The sequence below is a fragment of the Sander lucioperca genome, chromosome 23 (genome assembly GCF_008315115.2).
Source record: "Sander lucioperca isolate FBNREF2018 chromosome 23, SLUC_FBN_1.2, whole genome shotgun sequence".
Classification (NCBI taxonomy): Eukaryota; Metazoa; Chordata; class Actinopteri; order Perciformes; family Percidae; genus Sander; species Sander lucioperca.
In genome coordinates this window covers 16,710,180-16,727,186 of record NC_050195.1, presented here as the reverse complement: position 1 = coordinate 16,727,186, position 17,007 = coordinate 16,710,180, and the positions used below count along the sequence as shown (strand labels likewise).

General features: G+C 41.4%; 1 protein-coding gene across 1 annotated transcript in view; it reads left to right on the top strand.

Moving 5' to 3' along the window:
* The window catches only part of snx7 (sorting nexin 7), a 62,286-nt gene extending 48,504 nt beyond the window's left edge, over positions 1–13,782 (top strand). Inside the window, exon 9 of the mRNA XM_031300141.2 lies at positions 12,713–13,782. Within this exon, the coding sequence (XP_031156001.1) occupies positions 12,713–12,793 (81 nt within the window). The 3' untranslated portion in view covers positions 12,794–13,782. The remainder of the gene's footprint in view (positions 1–12,712) is intronic.
* Positions 13,783–17,007: the final 3,225 nt, after the last annotated feature.

Below are 17,007 nucleotides of genomic sequence, written 5' to 3'. Positions count from 1 at the left end.
ATAATCAACTTGGTATTTGGTTTTCGCAGCTCACAACAGTAGGCTACAGTTCTTCTCCGTTGCTTTGGCGTATTTCTCAGATCAGAGATGACAATAATGTGTAACTTTGTCACATAGGGAATAGTGCTCCCTTTCATGTGCATTGTTCATTAGACTATACTTCCAGAGTAAACTGTTAAATATGGACAACAACACAAAGCAGTTTCACTATCTTGGTATAAACAATGGCGTAAGGACTTGTCAGTTTGATTCATTGGTATAAATACTTGCTTTGGACACAAACAAAAGATTTCCAGCAAGATACATGATTTTTCAGGTCAGTCACTATGCGGTGCAGTTTACACCAACTGTTTTAAGAAATGCACTCACTGTTGTGCAAATGCAATTATGATTTGACAAATGCACCAAAGTAACTGAGAAAAAAATGAACATTGTTAAATTGGATTGTATTTCAGTGGAGACATATATGTTGATTTCACATAGCTAAAACAAACCTGAATGATTTAAATTAAGAGGCTACAATAATCTACACAGCTGGCATGCCTATTATGGTGAAATATGCTTCCACAGCATAGTTTTGCGTCCGAGGTCTCTGTACGAGCTCAAAGTTGTGTCGTAGCCTATACAGCTCTGGGAGATTGCTGACGGCCAAAATCAACCTCTCGTCTATGTTCCGTTTGTGGATCCACGTGTGTTCGGTGTTTACTTTTTTTCTTTTTATTCAGACACGTCACAGCGCACCATGGCCGCTCTTGCGCATGCCGCGGTCAAAGTTGAACCATGTTGAACTTTGACCGCGGCACGTGCAAGGGCGGCCAGCCGCAAAATGCCGCTTGCAGACCAGACCAGACTGGCAGACCAGTTCTTTTGCGCGCATGCCATTGACAATAATGGGTTTCATAGCGCAGCGCTGCCGTTGGCGCGTACAATGTGAATGGCCCTTGAGTCTTCCACAGAATGCCACCCGCCAAAGTGACTAGTGAGAGTGACTGTGTTACCTGCCACTGCCGAAATCTTCCCACATTTGGCGGGTTGGCGGGTGCTAATGGTAGTAACTGTCACCACCATCATTTAGCGGTTTACCGCACTGAATGTGAATATTTACGTATCCTATGAGCCTCAAATCTCAGTGTGAAAGTCAATCTGCTACACAACAGCTTTTCAGCATTTTCCTCTTTCTCTCCTGATGTGACAGCGCAAGGAAGCCTCGGCAATGTCGGTCTGGTCTATAGCCTAGAGCCAAAGCCTATATCGGGATCTTTTTTTAGGATATGACAAGGGGACAATTTAAAGATCAGGTTTTTTTGTAGGTATTGTTGGTGCAACCAACTACATAGCAACTCTTCGGCATACCATTACTAATTTAAAATGGGTTATTTTAAAGTAAAAGTTTGGAGGTATGTTCAACTACCTCTGTTAATGCTGTTGCCTTCTATGGGGAACGCAGGATTGTTTTCACCCAGAAAGGGGCCTGGTGATGAGAGCCTCCCTTGGATGATGTATTGCCGGTCTGATGTATGTAAATGACATGCTCAACGCAAACACGTCTGCAAGCTTCAGGCTTGTGAAAGACAAGAGATAACTTGCTACTTTAAGTGTACATACTGTACATCTGTAAACAGGTTTTTTTGTTCAACAAAATTAAGTTAAAGTTAAAAATGCAGTTAAAAATCACTTTGTCCTTACCTTTGTTACTTCAGTTGGATTTATATAAATGTAAAACAACACAAACTATGGGCAGATTAACTGGAGGGCAGGCTGCTTCTACTGAGCATGCCTCTGGTGTGTAAATCATTGCAGTACTAAAATAAAATAGAGCATGCCTGCTCAGCAAAGCTCTCGTTGAAAAATATTTTGGTGAAGTATAAAATCGGTGCATAGGGGATGATTTCATACCTTGTCCAAAGCAGGGTTAGAGCAGATTAAGGCACTGAATATATTTTTCTTTGATGGGAGGTTGGCTTATTTCCTTCACTGTGATATCATTCCTTTGTGAATAACCTAATCAATGCTTTTTTTGCCCCATCTTTGGTGAGAACATCTTGTCATTGAGGTGAAATTTCAAGACATAGTATTTGGACCAGATTTAGTTCTGTATGGTTGGTATGATGATTTTTAATATTGCATATTCAGTGATTTGAATCGCATCCAGAGCACATGTGTGTGCAGGATGTTCCGCCCCCTTCCCCAGTATTAATTACGGCCACAAATACCTGCTGTCTTTTGGCACACTTGTGGGTCCTCTGAGAATTTAATCCATCTGGATAATACCTGGTGTTTCCAAATGTATTCCGAAGTTTTGCATATGAAACGCTGCAATTCCTGTTATTGAGTTTTACCAACGTTATATTCAGTTTGAGTTAAGTGGGGTGTAATAAAAGAAGAGGTGGGGGGCGTGAGGCAAAAATACCGCATGGGGTTTCTATAAACAACAGCAGGGGTCCGTTTCAGAAAGCAGGTTTAGTGAAAAAACTCTGAGTTTGTTAACCCTGAGATGAGGGAAACTCTGGGTTTTCTGTTTCAGAAAGAGAGGTTAATCAAACCTGAGAGAGAGGGGTAACTCCAGCCCGTTTCAGAAAGAGAGGTTACTTAACCTCAGAGTCAGTTACTATGGTAACTGAGCCGGTGAACCCAACCTGGTCGGGAGCAGGTTTTCTTCAAGAAACCTCGAGTTTCTCTCAGTCTCCTCCCTCTGACACAGCGCTCTTTCATTTCCTCATTCATTCATTCAGTCTGTATCAGGCACATTTTAGCGCAGTTTGTTATCTGCATGAATAAAAAACAGGGTTGGTTTATTAACCGTGCAGACTATAAAACATTTTTGTTCCGAACATGACATTTCCTTTTGTCGAGGATCCCGTTGATCGGTATTGTTTTTCTTCCCATTCTATCAGTTATGTAGCCTACATAACCTTATCCATCCTCATATCACTAACGTTACCCATCCCAGCAGATTCTTTGTGTCGCATGTTATTTTGTAAACGGCAGTTTTCTTTACGACATAGTAAAGCCACTGTATAGCAAAGCGCCGTCAGAAGAATGTGACTCGTTTTGAAACGTTTCTTAAACGTTTTTGTAGTGTTCCCTGGACACGAACCAGTAAGAGCCATTAAACAGGAGTTCCGCAGTATTAAACCCTTTGAAATAAAAGATTATGAATTAGAATTCTGTTAATGATGGTGCTGCAGCCTCAGAATGGGATTAGTAGGCCTAGGACTTTTTCTCCCGCAGGATTGCACCTAAATGAAATAGATTATAGGTTCAATACCATTTCACCAGTAATAGTATACTTATTTAACTTACGCATTTACTCTTGCAGCAATTTTCTCCCATGCAAATTCTCTCTTTTACAGCAGCCGCTGTGTTGCTTTTTTAACGAAATACATGTTCAAACTCGCTGTATGTGCACGAGTATTTCCGCCGACCAGATGTTTGTGGTTGTTGCCATGGTGAATCGTAGTATCATTGCTCCTATCATGCTGCCTTTTTATAGTGATGGGGCACGTGCTTAACTCTGAGTGAACCTACTCTGAGTTGATTGAACCAACTCATATCAGCTGTTCTGGAACTGAAAACTCCCATCCCAAAACTTCCCATCTCAGGGTAAATCAACTCAGAGTTCAGGGTTAGACTCAGAGTTTGTTAAACCTCCTTCCTGAAACGGGCCCCTGGTTGGTTAGTTGTTGTAGTTTAGCATACCGTACCCTATTGGTCCGAATATAAGATCACCCTGATTATAAGACAACCCCCCCCTCTTTCAAGACTCATTTTTGGAAATATACTTTTTGAAGACCAAATCTTGTTTTTACAAAGAAAATAATTGTATTCGAAAATATTTCTACTAAAAACACATTGAATAAAACACAGTAGGCATTTGTTTTTAACATCTTTTTAAATACAATTATATTTTCAATATCTTTTTAGATGAAAGTGTCACATTTAAATTAACGGTAAATGTTTCCAAGGCCTTCAGCTGAATGACTGCTCTGGTAATGGGCATCCCATCATTACGTAATCACACACTCTCCTGTCAATCTCTTGGAAGCGGCCGCTTTAAGGACCACGGTAAGATTTTCTCTGGCTGTTTGGATTTTTAGACGGTGTATTATCTCCAAGACAACGCCTCGTTGTACTTCTGTTCTAACTTCCGACTTTTTTTGTAGCTGGATATATCATTTGTTGCGTCTAAATATGAATGTGGACAACGTTAGTGATAGTGAGATGCTTGCTACAGTTACACTTCTAGTGATGAATCGGCAAAAACACGTTTTATTTCTCTGATTCACAGCTTTGTTCTAACGCCGCTGGGCGGAGTCACTCTCTATCTCTCTCCACCATATGAAGTTACCGTGCTTTCGGGCGGTCGTTGAGGCTCCATCTAAAACTCTGCCATTTCGACCAGCTGTTTAACATTTAAATAATATGGATTATGGATCATTTCATTTATATACTTTATAGCTGACTTTACCAGCTGACTTCTCTATTGGCTGTTGAAACAGGTGACGTCCCTTACGTTCTAAAACCAGCCTCTGCGACTTTGTTCTTGTCTTTGTTCGAGACGATCGCTGTGTCTCTCCATGTGTCAGGCCCTGGCACTAGCTAGCTATGAGGGACGGTGACTGGCTTCAGTTAGGAAGGCAACACACATTTTACTTGTTTTGTGTTGTTGGCGACATCTGTTGTTATGGGTGTATTAACATAAAAAAGTCTAGACACCAAATATAAGACGACCCCACTTTTCCAGACGTATTTCCAGGAGAGAAAAAAACCTCCAGCCTTATATTATTATATATAAAAAATCTTATATTCGGACCAATACGGTACTTCAGTGACAGTTGTCTGTACATCCATGGGAATTCAGTTTTTATGGTGCCAGTTTACTAAAATGTTAACAAATGTTGTAGCCCACAGGTAACCCACTGACTCTATGTTTCTCTGTTTATATCTCCCAAAGCATTATGGGAACTGGTACATTTTGGAAAATGAGGCAATTGTCTGAAGAGAGAAAAGTGTGGGACTTAAGAATATGATGTACTGTACGTCCTTCAGGTGCCACCCAAACCTATAACTCTAGTGACCACATGGTTAATATTTTCTCACCCACACCCATTAAGAATGTTCTTCATGGCCAAATTCGGCTTTAGACTTTTTGATTAAAACAATTGATAACCACATCACATTGATTTCATCTCAGTGACTCATTTGGCTGAACTCTTGCGTTGAACTCTATACAGCAAACCAGCAGCAATGATTTTAAAACAAATTCAACCCTTTTGTTCTCCTGGCATTCCATAGCGCACAGTGCGCAAACAATAACTCTCTGCTGAGAGAAATCCCAAAGGATGAGATCACTCTGGGCAATGTGCTGATATTGTTATTCAGGGGCAGGTGTGGGCTATTGTAGCCACGGGGCCCATGAATGATTTATTGGAGTGGAGCCCAGAAAGGCGGCCTATAAGGATCTAATAAGACGCCTGCACCTGGGAGGGTTGTATAGCTCCTAGGTTGGGTGTACGGGAAGACTGGGAAATAGAGATCGAGGATGAATGAGGGTAGATTGGGAGATTGAGGGAAGAAGGAGACATGAGTAGCACAGTGAAGGCAGAATGGGTGAGCAGTGTTAAGAGGAGAGAGACTCAAATATACTAGGAGCTAGCAGAAGAAATAGGATGGGAAGTAGGAGGATGAATATAGAAATGAGAGAGCACTGAACTAAAATAGGGGCATATGTGTTTTAAGTATGAAAGCTGTTTAGTAACCCATGTCATGTAGAGCTGAAACATTGACTTGTAAAATGTGAGAATTTGGGACATTTGAATATGATTGCTTCCCTGCTTTCTGTCATTTCATGGACTAATCTGTGTAAGATGAATCAAAGAAATGATCAAGACATTAGTGATAATGATAATGAAAATGGTTGTTTGCGGCACTGTCTTAAAAGAACTTTAGTCATGACATCTTGAAGGATTTTGACATTTCCCAATGCTTGAACACCACCGAGTCATCCCTTTTTAGGACTTGACGGTTGTCAAGTCCTTCTGACAGTTATTCCCATATGACATGCATGCACCATTAACACAGAGTGACAGAGGAGCAGGCATGGCAGGATGCGTGTGAAGTGGGTGACAAGACAAACTTACCCTTAGCTTACACAACCATTTTCTTCTTTCGTTGTTGCTTTGGCTCTGTACCACATGAAACAATACCGGCTATAGGGTCACTCTCTCCCCCATTGTAGCTAACATGTACATGGAACATTTAGATCAGATAGCCCTGACAACGGCTTCCACTCCATCATGGAGGATGCTTTCTTCAAACTTTGTTGCTTCAGTATCAACAGCTTCACCCAAAGCATCATTAACATCAACCCACACTTTAAACCCATAGTTATCAGGGTGGTAAGCCGCCATAATAATAATAGTGATTGACAAACTGAGCTTCTGCCGGCTAGCATGCTAAGCTAAGCTAATTGTCTTCTGACTCCAGCTCCATGCTTAGCACACAAACATGACAGTGGTATCCAGCGTGTTTATAAAAAATGTTGAACTAGTCTTAAAGTGCGTGTAGTTGCTATGTGTCAATCTGGAGATTTAGCTGACGCTTTTATCCAAAGCGACTTCCATTTAAGTGCTTTCAACCTTGAAGGTACAAACTCTGGACAGCAAGAAGTAAGTGTGAGTACATTAGCTTTAAATTATCCTCTTCAGACACTTTATTCAATGCATTAGGCCTAGATCATTTGAAAGAAGATGTTGATGATACTGTTGCAGAAACATGTTCATCACTGATGGACTAGGCGTTAAAGCTATAGTGCGTAGTTTCTCTCTGCCCCATGAGGAATTCTAAGTAATGACATGCATCAAGTTCAAACAGCCCAGATCAACCAGGACAGACCACGGATATAATACACATGGATTAGTTAAGTATGTCATTATTTATGAGACCGAATAATTGATTCAAACCTTTTGAACATAATTTGAGTTGACTGTTAGCTTCCGAGACAAATCCAGCAGTTGTTGAGGATGCAGGGGTCATCATGCAGGTTTGTGATGAGCTGATGAGCTGAGTGCTCCGCCGTCACTAGGAATTGCAGAGGCAGTAGCCTTGTCAGTGTTGCCATAGTTACCTCATAGCAACAGGGATCTTGTTTGGGGACTGCTATAAGTTCAAGGATGTTGCTTATATTTTAGGATTATGTTTTCTGTCTTCACAGAATTGGACTAGCTGTTAAAGGCCAGTGCTGGTATTTCTAGACTACTTTTTGTCAGTATACTGCAGAATGAGCATGTTGATGCCAGATAGACCCCAGTGTCTCTCAGAATTGTGGGCTTGTGAGATGGGAAATCTCCCGCTTTAACAATTACACAATCATGGAACCAATGATAGCTGGATTAGATGTAAAATGTTAGTTTTGGATAGCTTTTTGTGGTAGGGTAACCTAATTTGTGTATCATTCGTTCGTTTGTTTTTCAAAGTAAAACCAAAAAATGACTTGTTTTCTTAATACTAGTTTCCAAAACCAAAATGAAAAAAACGAATAACGACTTATTTTTCCAAATTTTCAAAAAATGAAAAATGGTGAGCCAGTGAAAAGTGTTTCATCCAATTTTTTCATTTTCAGCTGATGCAAATTGCGTGATCCGGAAGTGGTTTTGGAAGCGATTATTGAGAAAACAAGTCATTTTTTGCTTCTTTGATTTTTGGTTTTATTTTGAAAAACGAATAATACACTGATTGAACCTAAACCCGTGACTGCGTGTGTGTGTGTGCATGCATGAGTGTGTCTAGCGTGCGTGTATAAGAGAGAGAGATGGCAGTATGTGCCCATGCCCTGTGTGTGTGTGTGTGTGTGTGTGTGTGTGTGTGTGTGTGTCCTGATTCTCTGTGTTTACCTGTTGAGCTCCAGTGGAGCCTGGAGGATAGCTGTCAGCTGTTCAGGCCTCTGCTTTCCAAATGAACCCTGTAATTAGAGCTGCGTTTGTCTGCTAGACCCTGTGTGTGTGTGTGTGTGTGTGTGTGTGTGTGTGTGTGTGTGTGTGTCTTGCTGTATTTAATTAATAGCTTCATGTCTGTAGTGTTAATGTGTCTGTTCCTGTCTAATATAAAGTACATGTTCATTCAAACCAGAGCTTACATCTGCTCAGTTACCTATTTTCATAATGCATTAAGGCTGGTTCTTTAATATTTTGAACGGATTTATTTGTCTTACCAATCATATGAATTTCTACTCCTTTAAAGGACATTTCCATGTCAACTTGAGTCTTATTTACATAGAGTTGTCAAACGTTTCTCTCTGTTTTGATATTAATGTACTCATCAAAGTGTTTGCTGAGACCTGGAAACTAGTGATGGCCAAATGGAGCTTCACAAACCATTGTCTTTATTTTCTGAGCCCACTAGACGGCTCTCTCTGTTCAACAAAGGGTTGAAAGTAGAGATGGTCCGATACCATTTTTTGCTTCCCGATACCGATTCCGATACCTGAACGTTGCGTATCGGCCGATACCGAGTACCGATCCGATACCAGTGTGTCATATATTTTATTATGTTTTAACAACTGTATACTACTATCCCTGTATGGATGTGATATGATTTCTATCTTTGTCTTTGTCAGTCTGGCTCAGGTTAAACTCTTTGTGAAATATGAACAAACACAAACAATGAACGCCCCAGAACTTTCTTTTATTATCCAGTTTGACAGTCAGTTATAACGGAAAAAGAACAAAAATAAACTACTTTAACGTAGATTTTCTTCAGGGCTTTATTACGTGGTATCGGATCAGTGCATAAACTCCAGTACTTCCCGATACCGATACCAGCGTTTTAGGCAGTGTCAGAGCCGATACCGATCGGAACATCTCTAGTTGAAAGCACACTGAATTGCCATTCCTTGATCCTTGTCCTTAAACCAAGAGCGGCATCTAGTGGGGTCAACAAATACTAACTAATGATTCACGAGGCTTCATCTGGGCTTCACTACTGGAAACACAGTGACATCACCAGGGTTCCAAATTAGCACCATTTACCAGCCAAATGCTGGTAAAATATGCAATTGGCTGGTAGATTTGTTTCACTCACCAGCCAAAAAACAATGGTAATCTTTTGAGTGCCTGGTAAAATTTGAACATTCACTAGCCATTTGGCTGGTGGACGAAAAAGTTAATTTTGAACCCTGGACATCACTACGAACAAAGTTCAACAGAACAAGAAACGGGAGCAGTCAGATGATCCGACAGGTTTATCCAAATTACCTAAACCCTGTTTTCGCTCTTCCAATCGAACCCTAGAACCAGACCATTGACATTTCCAGCCTGCACTGCCACAGTGCTACCCAGGTGCTGTGGGTGCTATTGAAAGAGATTGGCTGTTAAATGGAGTGTTGACGGGCCAAGGCTTTGACTTACTGCTGCCTCCAAACAAACCGCTATTACCTTGGAAGAGCGGACTGCTTTATTGATGGGTGCTGACAGACTGGAAACAAACCGAAGTTCACAGATTAGCTTTTGAGTGTGTCTGTGCCTGTTGGTGTGTGCTTGTCATTTTCTCTTTCCGGTCGCCTGGTTTCCTGCCTCTGCTATCTAGATGACTGCTTTTATGCCATAAAAGTGTGATTCGCTTTGTCAAGTCCCCTGCAACACATACACACTTCCATCCACAACGGGACTCTCTCAGCACCTCTGTCGGTGCAATAATGTGCCGTCACTGATGAGATGGTAAGGGGAAGAAAGAAAGAGGAAGGGGAGAGAAGTGCTGGGACAGACACTGACAGACCACTGTTTTATGTCTGATAGTGCTGATGAGAACCATCATGTTAAAAGTGGAACAGTAGTGAAGAAAATGATTATGACGCAAGTAATAACCACGGCAATTCTCACTTGTGAAAATGTTCAAAACTTGTTTTCATCTAAACCTTCAAACTCAAATGTGATGTCAAGTTAAAGGACAATTCCGGCGCAAAATGAACCTAGGGGTTAATAACAGATGTGTACCCACCCGATCGTTCTCTGGGATGTTTTCATGCTAATTGAATGTGTTTGTAGCTTGAAAACAAGCTAGCGCGGACCGCTGATTAGCTTACAACACTAGTGTTCAGGGCACAGGGAAAGTAAAAACAAATTGCTATTTATACCACTAAAAAGGCTCAAAATATCACCAAACTTCAACGGTAGCATAATGAGGGTCCCTACATGTTAACCGAAGCATAGAGAACTTTGTAAGTGTACAGACAGTTTATTAAAAAGATAGATTACAAACATTATATAACCGTTGCGTTCTCGTATACAGGCGGCCGCCGTCTTGGGAGCCACTGTCTTTCTAATCTATCTTTTTAATAAACTGTCTGTACACTTAAAATGTTCTCAATGCTTTGGTTTACATGTAGGGACCCTCATTATGCTACAGTTTAAGTGTGGTGATATTTTGAGCCTTTTTAGTCGTAAAAAATAGCGATTTGTTTTTACTTTCCCTGTGCCCCGAATACTAGCGTTAGCGCCAGCTAATCAGCGGTCCGCACTAGCTTGTTTTCAAGCTACAAACGCATTCGATTAGCATGAAAACATGTCCCAGAGAGCGATTGAGTGGGTACACATCTGTTTTAACCCCTAGGTTCATTTTGCGCCCGAATTGTCCTTTAATGCGAGACAACATACAACAAATATGTCAATATTCTAATATGTCAACATCGGTCAATAATCAGCCAACCGTAGGATGATGACTATGATGCAGTTTATTTAAAGTGATTGTAAAGGGAGTCAACATTGATATTGTGATGTAGTCCTTTTTTTTAACATAGACTGCCCAATGTTATGTCACTGCAGGAGAATAGCAGGCTTGAACAATCCAGGAGATTTTATGGCCAGTGGAATGTTCTTAACTGTCAGTCACAATCAAAAGCTACACAAAGAAGTAGGCTGCTAGAAGAACCACCTTAGGGAACATACCAAGTGTCTGCTGACGACTGCAGACAATCAACAGCGAAAGGACTTGAACCAAAATATTAAAAGCATTGACTTAATTTTGCCAACTACTTTTGGTCCCCTAAAATGAGGGGACTATGAAATAAAGTACTGTAAAGTAGTAGCTATATTTGTTGTTGTTCACTGGAGAATTGCTTGTCTGAATCATCTTTCATTATAGATGGTAAATAGAACAATGAAAGCGTGTGAGATGTCATGCATATATTTGTAATGGGTTGTGGAGGCTCTGGTTTGGGTTCATTGCTGTTACTACAGCTCTCTAGCTGTAACCAATCCAAATCCAAATTTGACTTTGGAGGAGGGAGGACTAGTAAGTAGCACCCACCATAACTGACTAATTCATGCCACCAAAGACCAGTGTTGGTAGGGGTGCAAGTCTCTGGAGTCGGATTTCTATTCTTGGTTTAATGATTCGACTTAGATTTGATTCTCAATTCAAAATGTATTCAATACATAGTTAATGAGGCACTATTTCCAGCCTGTTACTCCAGTGCACTTTGTGCCAAACCATTCACTAATGTTTTTAGCCAGGCTCTAAGTGTAACTTTCAGAAATCTCTTGGTATTACTGACACCTGTGGCCGTCTATTGAACTGCTGAGCGAGCATCGGCCAAAACAGTGACGTGACATACACGAAACAGAACGTCATTGACCGGCATCATGTTGATAGAATGCTGGAAAGTAAATTGCAATCATATTTAGAATAACAGGTAGGACCCAGCGCCGGCTGTGGTTTGTGCTGGCTGAGTTTGAGTTGCCACAGACAGCAGCCAACTGAAGGTCCATCTCAGAGCCGCCACTGCAAAGTGTACACATCAGAAACACACACTGTCTTGTAGTGGGTGCCGGTCGTTTGTTGACATTAGCTGACTCCATTTCTAAGCTAATGTTGCACGCTGTAGGGGATCTGAAGAGAGGCAATGTAGGCTTCCTTCTGCACTGTGATTGGTTCAGCGGGTGTAGTTCGGTTGAAAGAAAATAGTTCTTACATAAAAACTGCTCACAACCACATCTGTGCATTATCTTTAGTAACCGGTCATGAACGAGACATTGCTGTCAAGTTTTTTTAAATGTAATTTTTGGCACTTTGAGCTCCACAAGCCGAGTGCCATCTAGTGTGATTATATTAGATTATTTTTTGGGGGGCTCTTCCCTTTATTTGATAGTGACAGTGGGTAGACAGGAAAGGTGGGAGAGAGATGGGGGATGACACGCAGCAAAGGGCCGCAGGTTGGACTCGAACCAGGGCTGCTGCAGAGGACTCGGTATACATGGGGTGCACGCTCTTACTGGGTGAGCTAGAGGTCACCCCATAGTTTGATTATATTGGAGAGAAGGCAGACATCTCTACGGCCGATACTTCCAACACTGGGCAACTCAACACCAAAACTATCTAGATTGAAAAATAGCACTTACCAGTAAGAGGAAAAATAGGCATTTTTGATTTGTCTCCTTGAAGAGTGTAAAGGCATCAGAATCTTTCAAACTAAATAGGTTGTACAACATGACGTCAGAACATGTTTAGGGCAAAGGTCTGGGCCAACTACTACGTAGTTGTTGTGGTTTAAGAGATTATCGAATGTCCCTGTCCCCGGATGTTGCATTGTCGGAAAGTGGTTTTCGGACACTGTTAGACAACCGACAAGACAATCTCAAGCGTACTGCAGACTTAAACTTTTAAGGAAACCACCAAAACCTCTGTTATTATAATGCTGATGGTGTGTCTTCTCTTTCAGTGCCTGGCTGTGTGGGAGTCGTTCCTCCTGTCTCAGAGAGCGGAGCCCAGCGAGCAGAATGATGGGGAAGACGCCTCTTAAAGTGTATAGATGATCGAAACGCCTTACCAGCACACTCTGTTGTCTCTCCAGCACAACCAAATATAGACTTTGAACCAATGTCCACTTATGCCAACATGCATCATGTATGAAACAAGCACGCTCTGCCTCTCTTTCATTCATTCATTCTTTCATTCTGTCTGTCTGTCTGTCTATGTCTGTCTATGTCTATGTCTGTCTGTCTGGCCAAAGAAGTTAATCCAAACCAGCCATTCCAGTGATGATGGTGCATCACTAATACCAACACTATGATCCAAATATCCACATTTTAAGGTTTACACTCCTCTTTGTGCATTGCCAAAAGTTAAAAGAAGACTCCTGGCTCTTCTGTCCAATATTTAGGTGGATTAGTGTGGATGTACACCACACAGGCTCTGATTGGTCGGGATCTAGCATGAAGTCCGCCATGTCTTTTGGCCAAGTCACAGCTAGAATTTTTTATCTAATCTGACACTGACCTTGGCACAAATAAACTATCAATCTCTCTTATTAATAATAATAATAATAATAATAATGTAATATGCATGCCTTTGACTGAAAGCAAGTTCAGGTCTTGCGTCTATACTGTGTGTTCTCATGTATTTCATGGATTTTTGCAAAGAGTGTACACTGAAAAGTAAAATTATAAAATGTCATCACAAGAAATGCATTGAGCATCTACATCCATTTAAAGCTAGAGTTTTCCTTTCAGGCTTTCAGAATGCTCTCAGTAACACAGTACTATTGATCTCCCGGTGCACTTTGAGCAGAGAAGCCTTAAATGATCTTGTTGTTTGGGCCGATGGAGATTTCACGTTTACATGTCTGATGAAGACCAGCTACAGTGTCTGATATCTGATATCTTTTTTTTCTCTTTTTTGCTTTTATCATTGATTATGTAAAAAAAAAAAAGGTATGAATAAAGTTGATATTGAGATGATAATAATAATAAAGACAAGACCTCACACCATAAACGGTTTGGGCTTAACAAATAAATTGTTTGCATTTTGCTTTATGAGTTTTTAGGTGCACAACAGTTGCCCCTTCATAATTGAGAGCAGTTGAAGGAAACATTTGTCATTGTTTCCTTACGTTTCCAGCTACATCACTGTTCAAAAACATTCAGCCTGTTTCTGAACTGAATGCAGGGTTTAAACGTATTCAAAAAAACTGCTGGCATGAAAAAAAAAAACATTGCTACAAAAGTTGAGAAATAGATTTGGTTAAACATCAGTTCAAAGATTGATGAGCCCCATTCGTTTGCGGTCATCTGATGAGGTGTAGATCAATATATGTACATTGGCAGGGCGTGCAGATGGTTGTTTGATATCAGAGCGGCTATCAGAGGGGGGTGTGAATGTAGGCTCCAACCTGCAGTAAAACCCATTCAGGTCATTAGGACAGATGATGGGTCTCCACCAGTGTTGCCAATTTAGCGACTTTGTCTTTCTGTAGAAGTGACGCCAGTATTGTCCCACGAGCATGCAAGGTCTTTCTCCTCTTGTGGCCACCAGTCACCTCTCTTCTTTTCAGTGACTGAGGAGCAGGCAGGCTCCCCCAGCTCTGCTCTCTCCTCTTGTGCAGCAGCACTGCGCAGGCAGTTAGAAGGGGTGGGAGGAGCCAGAATTGAGCTGTTAGATGCTGTCTATGTATTGCTGTTCAATGTGGTGATGGCAGTGGGAATAAAGAATTTTTGCAAATTAGACTCTGTAGCGTCGACCTGATGGCAGTAATATCATCCAAACTTTTGCACTTTGTCTAGAACGCTCGGGAGAAGAGAGGTACAGAGCTGACTTTGTTTCACAGCGATCGTTCACTCGCTAACGTTACTTCAGGCTGCGGTCAACAGTAGGCATGGCGAATCATTTGTTCGTATTGTTTTGGGGACAATGACATTGCTGATAGCTAGCTTGTCTTGTTGTTAAACATAATGTCCCATTATATTTACTGATTGCCAACTGTGCACCATGTGATTGACTTTGAATCTTGCTAACATAGCGTTAGCTTTCCGGCTCTTGGCTGTGTGAGCTGAAGGGTTCTACGAGCTGGGTGGACTATATAAATATCTCCCGTTGCTAAGCGTGGAAAGTCGTATCTAATGTCCCTCCTATTTACTGGAGCAGTGAACAACATTTACATTGCTTAGGAACCTTATGGGATAGGAATGATTGTTCCAGATATTAGTCAAACCCTCAGGCGTAACCAGGGAAACAGTTCTTGTTTGAAAAAAACGTTTGAAAATATAAATGAATGGTCTTATAAAATGCAGTCTCGCTTTGCCAGACCTTTCACACGCTGCGGAGCGCAGGAGGGTCTTGCTAGTCCACGCTGGATGGGAGAAAAACATGCTCTGGTTTATTGGCATTTCTTTAAACCAATCACAATAGTCTTGTTGCTAAGCTCCCCACAGAGCCGCTGTAAAATAGTTAACCATTAACCATAGTCCTCATAAATCCACCAGAGTTTAGAACACCGACACAAAGAAAGAGGAAGGTGACGAAAATCTGGCCGAAAAACATGCATCCGGCGGAATTTCCTGTGGCACCAGAGCGATCCCGGAAGTGGAACGTCGAGGATATAGATTATTTAAATGGTCTTTGGCAATTGACAATGGTATGAGCAGGTTAAAGGGTAACTACCTTTTTTTCAACCTGGGCCCCATTTCCCCATGCATTTGGAGTCTAATAGACTGATGTGACCATGTTTGGTCCAGTACTGAGCGAGATTGCAATGACGAGCTGGCGTGAACCGAGCTACAATGTAATTTAATGGGGCAATTGTGGAGTCTACGCTGAAGAAAACGGTAGTTACCCTCAGTGCTTAATTTGTAAAGTGGGAGGTCCCGGAGCGCAGAGGGGGGGTGGATCCGGCGACTCAAAACAGGGGTTGGAGGTAACGGAACCAAAAAGACTTCTCTGACTCTGACTAAAAAAGCCTAAACAACGCTGTGTGTACATCAGGGCAATGTTTATTTTTATTTCAGAACGTGCACTGCATCGGTGCGAAATGTAAAAAAAATTAGAAAATACACTGCAACGATTGTTTTCACAAGCAGCAATTATCCATCGGACAATTAAAACAAAAAAAACACCGTGGTCTCCACATTCTTGAGCGGCAGAAATGATTTTTGCTTGTTTGGGATCCGACTGGCCAGCATGAGGCTATAACAGCAATCTCAACCAGCACAAGCGCTTGTGTCACTTGAAGTGCAGCGCCGCGCTGTTGAAGTGCCAATCCCCTCCCTCCGTCCCTCTCCTCCCTCTGTCTCCACTCCCTCCGTCCCTCTCCTCCCTCTGTCTCCACTCCCTTCGTCCCTCTCCCCCCTCTGTCTTACCCTGAAAATTCACTTCAAAACGCATTGAAAATGCAAACACAAGACTTTTGTGGAACTCCAATGGGGAATAAAGATTAACCAGACAGATAACAACATTGAACACTACACAAACAGTAGTTTATTTTTTTCATTTAGGCGATTCATTTTTCATAGTGACACAGGAGGTGCCGGATCCAATAAAAAAGGTTCCGGATCCAACGTCGGAGGTGCCGGAACATGTTCCGGCGTGTTCCAGCTCAAATTGAGCCCTGGTTACCCTTTAATGCTCTTCAAGGTGTCCATTATCCTCATCAGGCATTAATACTATATACACTTAAGGAGCAAATTCTCTGCATTGAGTACTTTTATTACAATTTCATTGCAGGACTTTTACTTTACTTTGGTATTGGTACATTTACTTAGTTTGTTGCATTACATTTTCAGGGACCATGTACAAAAAAACATTCACTTCTAACAAAGAGAAGCGATGTATTGAACCTTGTTTAGAAACTAGTTCATTTCTACTACAGGATGAGAATACTTCCTCTGCCGCTGGTTTGACTTTCTATGCAAACACAGGATGATTTGAATGTGATATCAGACTCCGGAGACAAACTGCTGAAAGCAGTGAGAACATCTACTTTACATTATTTATGTAACTAGACTTGTGTTAAAGAAGCATTAGTGCAGTGCCCATTTTAAACATGTCTATGGCCTCCGGTGTTGCTGCTTGCAGCAATCTGGAGAACCACTCTATCAAACAACTTCACACTCGTACATGCGCTTTCTTGGGTTTGTGCAAGCGAGTGATTTAACTGTAAATAAATAGTGTATGATTCTGCTGCACTGCCAGCAAAGCATGGACAAGTTTGTAAAAGGACTGCCAGGTAAACATAAACCAGAC